This window comes from Schistocerca cancellata, chromosome 6 (genome assembly GCF_023864275.1).
Source record: "Schistocerca cancellata isolate TAMUIC-IGC-003103 chromosome 6, iqSchCanc2.1, whole genome shotgun sequence".
NCBI classification, from domain to species: domain Eukaryota; kingdom Metazoa; phylum Arthropoda; class Insecta; order Orthoptera; family Acrididae; genus Schistocerca; species Schistocerca cancellata.
This window is the reverse complement of record NC_064631.1, coordinates 683,625,939-683,639,164: the sequence shown is the minus strand read 5'-3', so window position 1 is coordinate 683,639,164 and position 13,226 is coordinate 683,625,939. Positions and strand designations below refer to the sequence as shown.

The 13,226-nt window shown below is 38.0% G+C and overlaps 1 protein-coding gene across 1 annotated transcript in view; it reads left to right on the top strand.

Moving 5' to 3' along the window:
* Positions 1-8,561, top strand: part of LOC126191233 (ceramide transfer protein) — a 179,385-nt gene extending 170,824 nt beyond the window's left edge. Inside the window, exon 10 of the mRNA XM_049932038.1 lies at positions 7,897-8,561. Within this exon, the coding sequence (XP_049787995.1) occupies positions 7,897-8,024 (128 nt within the window). The 3' untranslated portion in view covers positions 8,025-8,561. The remainder of the gene's footprint in view (positions 1-7,896) is intronic.
* Positions 8,562-13,226: the final 4,665 nt, after the last annotated feature.

The window sequence follows — 13,226 nt, the reverse complement described above, 5'->3', positions numbered from 1 at the left end:
AGCAAAGAAGGGAAAGCAGAAAGATGGAAGGAGTATATAGAGGTTCTATACAGGGGCGATGTTCTTGAGGACAATATTATGGAAATGGAAGAGGAGGTAGATGAAGATGAAATGGGAGGTATGATACTGTGTGAAGAGTTTGACAGAGCACTGAAAGACCTGAGTCGAAACAAGGCCCCGGGAGTAGACAACATTCCATTAGAACTACTGACGGCCTTGGGAGAGCCAGTCCTGACAAAACTCTTCCATCTCGTGAGCAAGATGTATGAGACAGGCGAAACTCCCTCAGACTTCAAGAAGAATCTAATATTCCAATCCCAAAGAAAGCAGGTGTTGACAAATGTGAAAATTACTGAACTATCAGTTTAATAAGTCACAGCTGTAAAATACTAACGCGAATTCCTTACAGACGAATGGAAAAACTGGTAGAAGCCGACCTCGGGGATGATCAGTTTGGATTCCGTAGAAACGTTGGAACACGTGAGGCAATACTGACCCTACAACTTATCTTACAAAATAGATTAATAAAGACAAACCTACATTTCTAGCATTTGTAGACTTAGAGAAAACTTTTGACAATGTTGATTGGAATACTCTCTTTCAAATTCTGAAGGTGGCAGGAGTAAAATATAGGGAGCGAAAGGCTATTTACAATTTGTACGGAAAGCAGATGGCAGTTATAAGAGTCGAGGGACATGAAAGGGAGGCAGTGGTTGGGAAGGGAGTGAGACAAGGTTGTAGCCTCTCCCTGATGCTATTCAGTCTGTATATTGAGCAAGCAGTAAAGGAAATAAAGTAAAAGTTTGGAGTAGGTATTAAAATCCATGGAGACGAAATAAAAACTTTTGAGGTTCGCTGATGACATTGTAATTCTGTCAGAGACAGCAAAGGACTTGAAAGAGCAGTTGAATGGAATGGACAGTGTCTTGAAAGGAGGGTATAAGATGAACATCAACGAAATCAAAATGAGGATAATGGAATGTAGTCGAATTAAGTTGGGTGATGCTGAGGGAATTAGATTAGGAAATGAGACACTTAAATTAGTAAATGAATTTTGCTATTTGGGGAGCAAAATAACTGATGATGGTCGAAGTAGAGAGGATATAAGCTGGCAATGGCAAGGAAAGTGTTTGTGAATAAGAAAAATTTGTTAACATCGAGTATAGATTTAAATGTCAGGAAGTCATTTCTGAAAGTATTTGTATGGAGCGTAGCCATGTATGGAAGTGAAACATGGACGATAAATAGTTTGGACAAGAAGAGAATAGAAGCTGTCAAAATGTGGTGCTACAGAAGAGTGCTGAAGATTAGAGGGGTAGATCACATAACTAATGAGGAGGTATTGAATAGAATTGGGGAGAAGAGGAGTTTGTGGCACAACTTGACTAGAAGAAGGGATCGGTTTTGTAGGACATGTTCTGAGGCAGCAAGGGATCACCAATTCAGTACTGGAGGGGAGCGTGGAGGGTAAAAATCGTAGAGGGAGACCAAGAGATGAATACACTAAGCAGATTCAGAAGGATGTACGTTGCAGTAGGTACTGGGAGATGAAGAAGCTTGCGCAAGATAGAGTTGCATGGAGAGCTGCATCAAACAAGTCTCAGGACTGAAGGCCACAACAACAACCACCTCGAACAAAATATTGAAGCATTGAACATGTACCATGCATACCATATTAATTGTGATTCAGAATTTGAAGCACTTCCTGTTAGATACAAACTCATTTCACACTAGGTGATATGTAGCATGTGAAATGCAATATTGTTCTTGTAGAATGTTTCTCTTAATCACATAATCAAAATGGTCCTGAAGGAGATGATGCAAAAACCGATAACCGTGTTCTCTCCAGAGTGATGAATTGTGAAATATGTTTAGACCATGGTTTAGAAAAATCATAAAAATCATCATCTCTACATTTATTACACAATGAGTAGTGGTTGTGTCAATATTTTCTATATTTTTTCATAGACAGTTTTATTCTAATGTGGTATTTTTGTCCTGTCCATATTCTTGAGACATTTCCAGTTCTTTATTGCAATAGATTGTACCAGTTTGGGCTTCTCTGAAGTCTCTTTCAGCATTTCTGTGGGTATTTTTTCCCTCTAATAGAGGTGCAGCTGCTTTCAAATACATCCACTGTCTGACCTTTTCTGACATTTTTGAGGTTGAAAACTTTCTGTGTACTGTTTACCTTTCCAGGAGAGGTTCGGTAATTAGAGACTAAATGATAAAATCTTCACAGACAACTGTTTCAGGCTTTGTGCTGCAGTAGTCTAAATTGTATGAATAAAAAGTTCATTAAACCATTATGATTTTTCACTCTTTATTTTACCTCCTTTACAAGCTCTTTAGATGATGATTTTGTGTCTATTCAAAAACTGCTATTAACTTTTTGTTCTTGCAAACATTTAACAGATAGTTGAAAAACTGTTGTGCTGTTTTCCATAATGTTTTGCTATGTCTTTACTAGGCATTTTATAATTGGTTCCGCATACATACAATTTTGATTCAAACATTCACATGACTACCACTTTTGTTTTCAATTTATATCCAGTTATCATCTGGCAAAATTTGTTTATTACACATTTTACTTTCTCTTCACATTGTCAATTTACTGCAGAGTGTTGTGTGATCCATTTAACAACACTTGTCACTTCATAGATTTCTTCACGTTATTGGACAGATTCTCTGCGTAGTATTGTAATGTGTCTTACATATTCAATCCATTCTTAGTTTATGTAACTGATAAATTACTAGCCTGTAACTGGTAAATTACTAGCCCAGTAAAAAGCAGGTAGCAGAAACTTGGAAAATCCATATCAGTTTTGAAGTATGTTTCCCATGCATTTGCAGTGATTTCTGAACTTGCTCTCAGTGGAAGTTATGTTATCTTATCAGTTGTCACAGTTGGCTTTCATGCTTTTGACTTTCAAATCATTTCTTAAAACTACTTAACTGTATACTGAGTTTCTTAAGAACTTGACTCGTGTACACCCAGTAAGATCTGTGGAACCTTTCTCTCTGTGTGATCAGCTTACTACTTCAGAAACAATTATATATATTGTGGGTGTTCTATTAAAGAGAGAAATGATCTGCCCCTGCCAAAGAAAGTGCAATGTGTTCTATATATGTCAAAGTTTTAAAATAATTTAGGCACTGCTTTAATGAACAGGAGATAAGATGAATGAATTGTTACCGTATTTACTCGAATCTAAGCCGCACCTGAAAAATGAGACTTGAAATCAAGGAAAAAAAATTTTCCCGAATCTAAGCCGCACCTGAAATTTGAGACTCGAAATTCAAGGGGAGAGAAAAGTTTTAGGCCGCACCTCCAAATTGAAACAAAGTTGGTCCATTGTAATATGAGACACAATTTAGGTCGAATGAATGACGATACAGTTACAGTAGTTTGGTTCGAGTCATAAGCTTAGCAGTTCAGCTTTACCAGGTAACCATTGCACGCGTCAGGCGCTCCGTCCGCATTTATACAGGTACCCTTCCTTTTTCACGTGCTTTGTCTGATTTGAATTGATTACTTATTTTTCTTTGATCTGATAAGTGCCGTTCTCTTTGTTATAGGTGTTTATATCACTCTAAGCTGAAAATGCATTACTGTACTGTGTCCTGCATTGTTTGTCCCATTCTGATAATGAGTGTTTACGGCCTATCGCCGCTCGCGGCATGGCTTGCTTTTGTGTGCGCGCTACCGCCGCAAGAGAGAGAGAGAGAGAGAGAGAGAGAGAGAGAGAGAGAGAGAGAGAGAAGAATTGTCACATTAGCGAAACAATAGCAAGAGACTGCTATTTGTTGTTAATTACACTGCTGCTTTCTTTGATAATGATCAACAAGAACCAAATAATAGACTGCGTATGACAGATGATGATGATCTGAACGAGAGTTTAGCAAAAAAATTTTCTCAGTTTGAAAATCTTTGCAGACGCCTCTTTAGTATATTACATTCTGCACAGAAATTAGAGTCATCTTAGATTTAAAAATCTAGTCAAGTGCCGTGCTTCATTTCTGACTGTATCACTATTAGGCATAAGAATAATACGAATATAAACATGACATGGTATGTATATTCTTCCACGTTTGCTGTTGTCTCACACTAGTTTCGTAGTTTATTAGGCAGACAGGACTTAAACGACATAGCAGCAAACACGTAAGAATACATGGCAAAATGTTTATATTCGTATTAGTCTTATGGTGAAGAGAATACTGCATGTGATTCACAATTCATAAAAGTTCCTATTAGCAACCATCTCTTCTCACAGGTAGGAAAAAATTCAGAATGTAGAGTTGGCCATATTGACAAACATCCCAGTCTTGCCAGTCGGATTTTCGTAGCCCATTGAAATGCTGTTACATTCGAAGATGAACAATACAGAATTTGTATTTACTTCGTTGGATAATGTATGAAAATGCAGTGGTCGAAACTCGGGGCGGAGAAAAAAGCTTGTCTTCCACCTTTTTTTTTTTTTAATTTATTTACTGACGCAGAGGTTTTGACGCCACTATTTATCTTTGTGCTTGCAAAGCATGCCTGTGTAGCGCTACATATATTCGACGGCAGAAGTTAGTTGTGGCGGCACCTACCAACATTTTTCAGAACTTCCACTTACTTTGCACTCGATTCTAAACTGCAGGCGATTTTTTGGATTACAAAAACCGGAAAAAAAAGTGCAGCTTAGATTCGAGTAAATACGGTATTCCTGTAGTTCATCTGGCTGTAAATTTGGCCTCCACTGCTCAGGTTATTACATTACATTTTTATTGGTCCTTTTGATCATTTGTTGCACAAGGTATACAATATGATATTGGACAAGTCATTGTGATTTACAGTACATGTTTTTAAATCATACAAGAATTTACGTTGATTTAGGCTTAATATTATCACAACTGAAGGTTAAGCTTCCATACATTATATTTAACCTTGGCACTAAATTTTTATATTTTGAGATATTCATCTATACTATAATAACATTTTTGCAGTAAATATTTATGGACAGCAGTTTTAAATTTTGAAGTGTCATTTATTGTTTTAATGTTTGTAGGTAGCTTATTGTATAGTCTGTTTCCTGTTTGCAGTGGTCCATTCTGTTTTAGTGTTGTGTGTGCATGTTGAACATATATGTCCTGCTTTCTCCTTGTGTTATACAGGTGGATACTTTGGTTGATTGACACAAGATTGTTGCTATTTTCTAAGATTTTCCTTACAAATACAATTACTTGTAAATCTAGCTAACATTAATTTAGTAATGGAAAATCCAAATGGAATAATGTTAATATTATGAAAAAAATAGATTGCTACACACCATGCAGTGGAGATGTTGAGTCGCAGAGAGGCACAACAAAAGGACTGCTAAACAAGTAATCTTTCAGCCAAGAGGCATTTGTCTGGATTACACACACACACACACACACACACACCTACCTTCTCAACTCTCTTCAGCAACCCGGTCGTGTGTGTGTGTGTCTCTCTCTCTCTCTCTCTCTCTCTCTCTCTCTCTCTCTCTCTGTGTGTGTGTGTGTGTGTGTGTGTGTGTTTGTGTGTGTGTGTGTGTGTGTGTGTGTAATCCAGACAAATGCCTCTTGCTAAACAAGACAGCTTTCAGCCAAAAGGCTTTCTTCTGGAGTACACAAAACACACACACACACACACACACACACACACACACACACACACACACACCCACCTTCTCAACTCTCTTCAGCAACCCGGTCGTGTGTGTCTCTCTCTCTCTCTCTCTCTCTCTCTCTGTGTGTGTGTGTGTGTGTGTGTGTGTGTGTGTGTGTGTGTGTTTTGTGTACTCCAGAAGAAAGCCTTTTGGCTGAAAGCTGTCTTGTTTAGCATTTTGTGTGTGTGTGTGTGTGTGTGTGTGTGTGTGTGTGTGTGTGTGTGTGTCTATAATTCAACATCTCCACTGTATGATGAAATAGCAATCTATCTTCTTCATAATGTTAACATAAAAAACTGAGCTATCAGAGAACAAAAACCAGAAACCTCTGGAGACTACATTTTCTGGGAAGTCAGTGTCAAAGGTAACTGTAAATCATAATAAAACTAAAAATGAAAAACTCCTGCCAGATCAAAACTGTGTGCTGGATTAGGATTTGAACCCAGAACCTCGCTTTTAGTGAGTTGTGGTCTTATTGACTGAGCCATCCGAGTGTGACCTACAACTCTCCGTCACCTCTCCTACCTTCCCAACTTTGCAGAAGCTCTCCTCCATACCTTGCTGGACTGGCACTTCCGGATGAAAGAGTATTGCAAAGAAGTGGATTAGCCATAGCCTAGAGGTCTTGGAAAGTGAATCTTTCTCTCTGCTGCAGAGTGCATCGTTTTGAAACTTCCCATCGGGTTAAAGGGGAGGTTGAACCTATACCCACATCTTTTGAGTGCAAAGCTCTTACCAACTTAGCTAACCAGGCATAACTCAGCCTTCAAATGGCAAAATGCCTGGGTAAAGTCCTGATCCAATATTTATTTACCTTTGCTAGAAAGTGTCAAAGTTAAGGGTATTGCAATGCGTAAAGAGAGTCATTCTAGAAGACAGACTTTTAGCTTGAATACGAAACAAATGGCAAATGCAAAACCTTACAGTGGAACAAGAAGTTGAATCTTTGCTCCTTCAATCAAATTTGTTATTGATGTGTGACTCCATGCTTCAGTCATCTGGTATCTATCTCATGTCTTTCAAGCGTCTCATGAGCCCTCTGTAACCTGTTCCCCACATGGAAGGAAGGCAGATTAATTTTCCATTAACCTTGAGATCATTAGACATGGAGATCAAGCTCTGGGTGGGAAGGATGCGGAAGGAAATCAACAGTGTCCGTTTCATAGAAACTGTTGTGGCATTTGCCTTACGCGAATTTTAGAAATCACACAAACCTAACTATGGAGGTCTTGGCAGGGACTTGTGTCCGTCCTGTTTAAAGCGAAATTAGTGTGCTAAGTACTGTTCGACTTTCCTCCGTACCCAGGTAGAAAAAGTATACCAGACAACAAGTTAATTGTGACTGTTACTTATTGCAGTAAATCTTTGATTCAGTATTTTATATCTATGTATAGAAACTGAGGCCAGTAGCCTGAAAGGGATGTGAATGAATGCTCTTGACTAGAAGGAAATCTGCTTTCAAGTTGCAGTCTTGGCACAAATTTTCAATTTTCTCCTCAGGTGCCTGTGGTAGTGAAATTAAGAGTATATTATTATTAAACTTCTTGGAAGATTAAAACTTTATAGTCAACCAGTACAAAAACTGGATGTGGTATGTTTACCTTACTCAGACAACAATTTGCCATCAAGCGACCTGAACATGTCTGGTCTGGCTCGGAGCTACCCAGATCTTTCTCATGGGGGAATTTTAATAATCATCACATCTGCCACAGTCAATATGAAATACACATTCTAAGAAATATACTCCTTCTCCTCACTGTAACATTCTAAATTAGAACCTGTCTTAGTTTTTATTATTTCGGAAGTATTATGGTGTTAGAACAAAAACTTATAGACAAGCAAACGTATCAGTGTTGTGTACATAATTAAGAAAGATTATTAATTTCATTTAATGATGATATAATTCCACGAATTGCGCATTTGAAGAATACACATGCATAAAATTTGTTAGTTAGCTCCATAAGCTCTTCTCCATAGGCTCTTTTTCTCATGGTGTGTTAATAAGATCCATAATATATTTTTCATATACTATTCTTTTATTGCTCTGTTAATCATATCCCAAGTAAATTTTTCATACACGCAGACATTCATTAGAATTTTAGTTATGTGTATGTTAAGTTTGATAGTTGACATCAGTTTATTCTTTGACAGAAAATCCAGTGTGTACTCGATAATAGCTATTCCATATAACAGTATTAACTTTTGTGTTGGTAAACAGTGAATCCTGGAGGCTGGGCACCAGCGTCAGTGCTGAGGGCTGTATACAAGCGGGAGTACCCAAAGTTCCTGAAACGTTTCACGTCGTATGTCGCCGACCAGTGCAAAGATAAACCTATCATGTTCTGAATGTGAAACCAACATAAAAAAGAAACAGAATATTTTGTTATGGTCTAGAGAGTTACATATTGTAAATGCATTATAGAAGTTTACATAAATATGTTACCTGCCATAAATATATTTTTTAAAATATCTTTTTTCTGCTTGTATTTTTCTCATGCTGTATAGACACTTTTTTTCATTTTGTATCCCGTGAATGATTTAAAGAGGTACATTTTTTCTGTCTGAGTTAATTGTGTTGTTAAAGAACTTATTGTATTTCATGTTACTGAGTCATTTGGATGGGCCATCGATTGGAAGAAATGAAATATTATGCTACTGTGCTGTTGCTGTACCTTGTGCCTTGCTTTCATGCTGTTTAATCTGTTGTGAACATTGATCTCTTCCATTTACTTCAGTTCTACTTACTCTGTACTCTTTCGGGTGTATTAACTGAGAGATACCAAAGATGTCAATTTAAGCATTTACAAGTGTTTATTTTCCCCTTACTGAAATCTACTTTTTTGAGACATCTCGCATTTATTATTATATATTGTTAGATTTTTTTGCATAAGAACATAAAATTGTCACTTTCCACTTTATTTATTCTCTATCTTAAATTTTAAAAAAAAGTTGTTGTCTGAGTGATTGTTGGTAAAAATTACCTTAAAATGCACTTTTTCTGCTTTGTTACTTTAGGCATTTGGCTCTGAAATATCCCATCATGCACGCACATTACTTTATAATTGGGCATATTCTGTATTTATTAGTGTGTCATTATGTGAACCCACATGGAAAAATAACAGGTTGATTAATTTCAGGCAGACAGCTTGCACATACTTCTATGCCAACAAAATAAATTAAATGATGTTAAAAAAGGTGTAAAATATTTTTGCACAAGGGAAGTGTATAGTCTTCCATTTTGTGTATAAAGAATTGTAAACAAGTTAAATGGTACAGTTGTTTATATTACTTACTTTATGGAATTACTTGTATCTCGATGTACATAATTGCAATGAAAATTTATTGTAAATGCCATTATAGCAGGACTGTTGTAAGTGATTGTGGCATTTCCCAGGTCAGGTGATGTGTGATGGATGTAGTGGTTGCTACAACTTAAAATGACATTTGCTGAAGTGTTCTTCAGTTTGTTTCTAGAGTTTGGAAGATGTTTTTTGTGATTATAAGGTTGGTCTTGGATTGGCATTTGCCAATAAGACTGTCACGTTGTCTACATGTTGGTACAGATTTGCAACTAAGCTTTGTGGGTAAAGTTATTTTTGTATGCCATTTGGCAGTATTAAATGCATATGGTCTACTGACTGATGTAAATAATGTATGATGACATAATTAGATCTTTGCCGTGCTGAAACATACATATGTATAAATCTAGTCAGAATAATGTGAGGGACAGCACCTATTTTTTCCCATAATTGTTTATTCTTTGATGATTTTGTAGCATATTTCAGTGTTTGGATTAAATAAGTAGACACTTTAGTATCAAATCAACTTCATGCAATTTTTGCCAAATTGTTCATTTTTGTGTGGAAATCTTGCGATATTATGGAACAGTAATTGTTTTATGAAATGTGGGTTTTTTCTTTTTTATAAAAAAGATATTTTTCTATTAAACATCTGTTTACTGAAGCTTTTAGTTTTTAAACAAATACTGCTGAATCAACTTTTTCATCATGTAGCATACACTGAGTCTGCTTTTGAACATTTAGCAAGCCTAATGCTGAAAACGTTTTGTTACACTGAGAGAATCAACTGGAAAACAAACAATTAAGTCAGTGATCAGATTGATTACAAATGAAACTACTTCTTCTTCTTCTTCTGCCCCCCCCCCCCCCCTCCCCTCACTTGCAGTGTTCTTTCGTGGGTATCAGGAGATACAGAAGTAGATTGTAGATTAATCACACCTCCTACTAACAAGAAATGAGTTAAGCAAATTGTCTATTGGAAATCATTAGTACCAAACGAGGTGGCACAGGGGTTAGCCCACTGGTCTCGCGTTCGTGAGGACGGCCGCTCAAAACCACATCCGGCCATCCTGATTTAGGTTTTCTGTGATTTCCCTAAATCACTTCTGGCAAATGCCAGGATGGTTCCTTTGAAAGGGCGTGGCTGAGTTCCTTCACTGGTGACCTCGCTGTTTGGTCCCCTCCCCCAAATCAATCAACCAGTCGGTCAGTATTTGTCCATAATGCTAATAAGAAATGGTAGGAATGTTGCTTATGTCGATATTGAACAATAGCCCCTTTGATAACTCTGTTGGTAGTCAGAAAATAGTCAAATTGGATATGAAAATTTGTGCTGTGCTATGCTGCGATGTTACTAACAGTTGCAATAGATATCAAGTCACCTACTATTAGGTATGCGAATGCATTCATGACTGTGAACTTTCAAAATGTTGGAGCATAGCAGTCAGTCATCCTTTCCTTTCAGGCTTTGTTAAAGCAAGTCTAGAGTTCGGCTAGTAACTATCGGTACAGTATTTCAGAGTTGTAATACATGTCTTAGTACGTCAGTCCTCTATTGTTCGGGCTCCTGTCAGAGTTCATTCAAGACTACTGAGTAGTACCACAATGGTGTAGGGGAAATCAAGACGAACACTTAAGATATAGGACACCTACAGTTTATCAAGCCAGGAAGTAACCTCAAATTACATACTAACCTCACTGCTGAATTATATCTGCTTCCCCCATGAGTTGTTCCCTATGCGGTCCTCACCCATGGGTGCAGCTGCGAAGGCTACTGCGTCAATGTCTGACTAGTAACATAAATTGCAAGGCATCTCAATTGCTGTAGCATTGATGTAGTTACTCGGTCTGCCATAGCTGCCAGAACATTACATTTGCTGAGTGTCTTCTTAATTAAATTCATTGCTGATTCCCAAGCCTTGCTGAGATTATAGCCACAGTCCCGGTTAATGAGATTGTCCTTGGTGCGTGTTTCAATCGCCTCTCTAAAGGTGCTTTCCCAGTATTTTGAAGTTCATGCTGAAACACCTGCACCTTTGTATTCCATTGCATAAATCAATGGTCTGAGACTCCCGACATGGTTGAGTGTGCTGCTGGTATTCTCAGTATCAATGTTCGATGGTGCACACTGTTTGTCCAACATATGTCTTCCCACACTGGTACGGAAACTGACTGACCCTGGTCTTCCATAAAACATGATCATATCATTGTTTTATTGCACGAGCAAAAGACAGTTCTTACTCAGTGCTTCTTCGTTATGCACCTGATTTTTGCTGATTGTTTGCTGGTGTATGTTAAAAAGGGAGTGACTACCTCTTTCTCCATGACTTTGTCCGTCTCCACAGGTTGTACTGTAGTGGAGGGGCACAGTGTGTGCCTAATCTACCGTTTTGAGTAACTATTTTGTTGGAACACAGTTCTGAGATGCACACCCTGTGTACTGGTTTTTTTAAGTACTCTATTCCTCTGTGCAGGGTGGTGGCAGCTGCCTGCATCCAAGTACACGTTGGTGTGCATTTTGTTCCGATTCACGTCATATCTCAGGGTCCTATCAGCATCATTTCTTGAAAATGATGATAAGGAATGGGAATCTTCCTTCTGCGTCAGTCTCACAGTGAATTTAATGTAGGGGTGAACGGGGTTCAGATGTACGAGGAAGTCACAAAGCTTGTCCCTTCCATGTGATGAACATGTCATTCACATAGTGAGAAAAGAAAGTGGTTTCCACTTGGATGATTTCTGGGCTTCATCCTTGAAGTCCTCCATAAACAAATTTTCAGCCACAGGTGAGAGAGTGTTGCTCGTTGCAGCTCTCTCAGTTCTTTCATAGTAATCTTCATGAAATATAAGATACACAGAAGTCAGGATATGCCTGGAAAGGTTGGTGGTCTTCCTGTCAAATTTCAGTTCCAGTGACTCTCATACAGTAACTCTGGTGGAAAATGACATGATAGCAAAGCTCACCAAGATATCTGAGTCCTTAAGCCTGAAATTGTTGAGGTTTTTCATAAAATATACAGAATTTCAGATGTGATATGGGCATTTATCCACATAAAGACGTAATATATTTTTCAGGAATTTTGCTAGCAGATATGTAGGCACCCTGATGTTGCTGACAGTGGGGTGTAATGGGACCCCATATCTTTGTGGAACTTAGGGATTCAATAAAGTCTTAGTGGCACATCTCCCTGTAACAATTTCTTGTGACCCCTCTGGTAAAGCTGTGTCCAAGAAATGATCTGGTCTTGTTCTTCACTGTCCAGATGGGGTCAGCATTGGTCTTCCTGTAGGAGTCATTATGTGTGTATTGGAAGCAAATGCACATTGACATTTACTTACATGCAGACAGGTGCCACTACCCTGTGCAGAAGAGTGGGATACTGAAAACACTAGTGCACTGGGTGTGCACCATCTCAGATGCAGAATGCCTTCCCGAGGAACTGGAACACTTCAGAACCATTGTCTGAAAACAGTTACTCAGAATCGCAGATTAAGTGTGCTCTGTGCTCTTCCACTACAGTACAACATATGGATACGGATGAAGACACAGAGAAAGAGGCAGCCACTGCCTTTTTACCATACAGTGGTACACTGTCAGGAAGAATTAGATGTATAATAAAAAAGCGCCAAGTAAGAACTGTTTCCTGTGTGATAAAACATAAAACATTGGCCATAGCTAACACTTGGTTCAAGAATCATAAAAGAAGGTTGTATACATGGAAGAATCCCGGAGATACTAAAACGTATCAGATAGATTATATAATGGTATGACAGAGATTTAGAAACCAGGTTTTAAATTGTAAGACATTTCCAGGGGCAGATGTGGACTCTGACCACAATCTATTGGTTATGAACTGCAGATTAAAATTGAAGAAACTGCAAAAAGGTGGGAATTTGAGGAGATGGGAAATGGATAAACTGAAAGAACCAGAGGTTGTACAGACTTTCAGGGAGGGCATAAGGGAACAATTGACTGGAATGGGGGAAAGAAATACAGTAGAAGAGGAATGGGTAGCTTTGAGGGATGAAATACTGAAGGCAGCGGAGGATCAAATAGGTAAAAAGATGAAGGCTGGTAGAAACCCTTGGGTAACAGAAGAAATATTGAATTTAATTGATGAAAGGAGAAAATATAAAAACGTGGTAAATAAAGCAGGCAAAAAGGAATACAAATGTCTCAAAAATTAGATTGACAGGAAGTGCAAAATGGTTAAGCAGGGATGGCTAGAGGACAAATGTAAGGATGTAG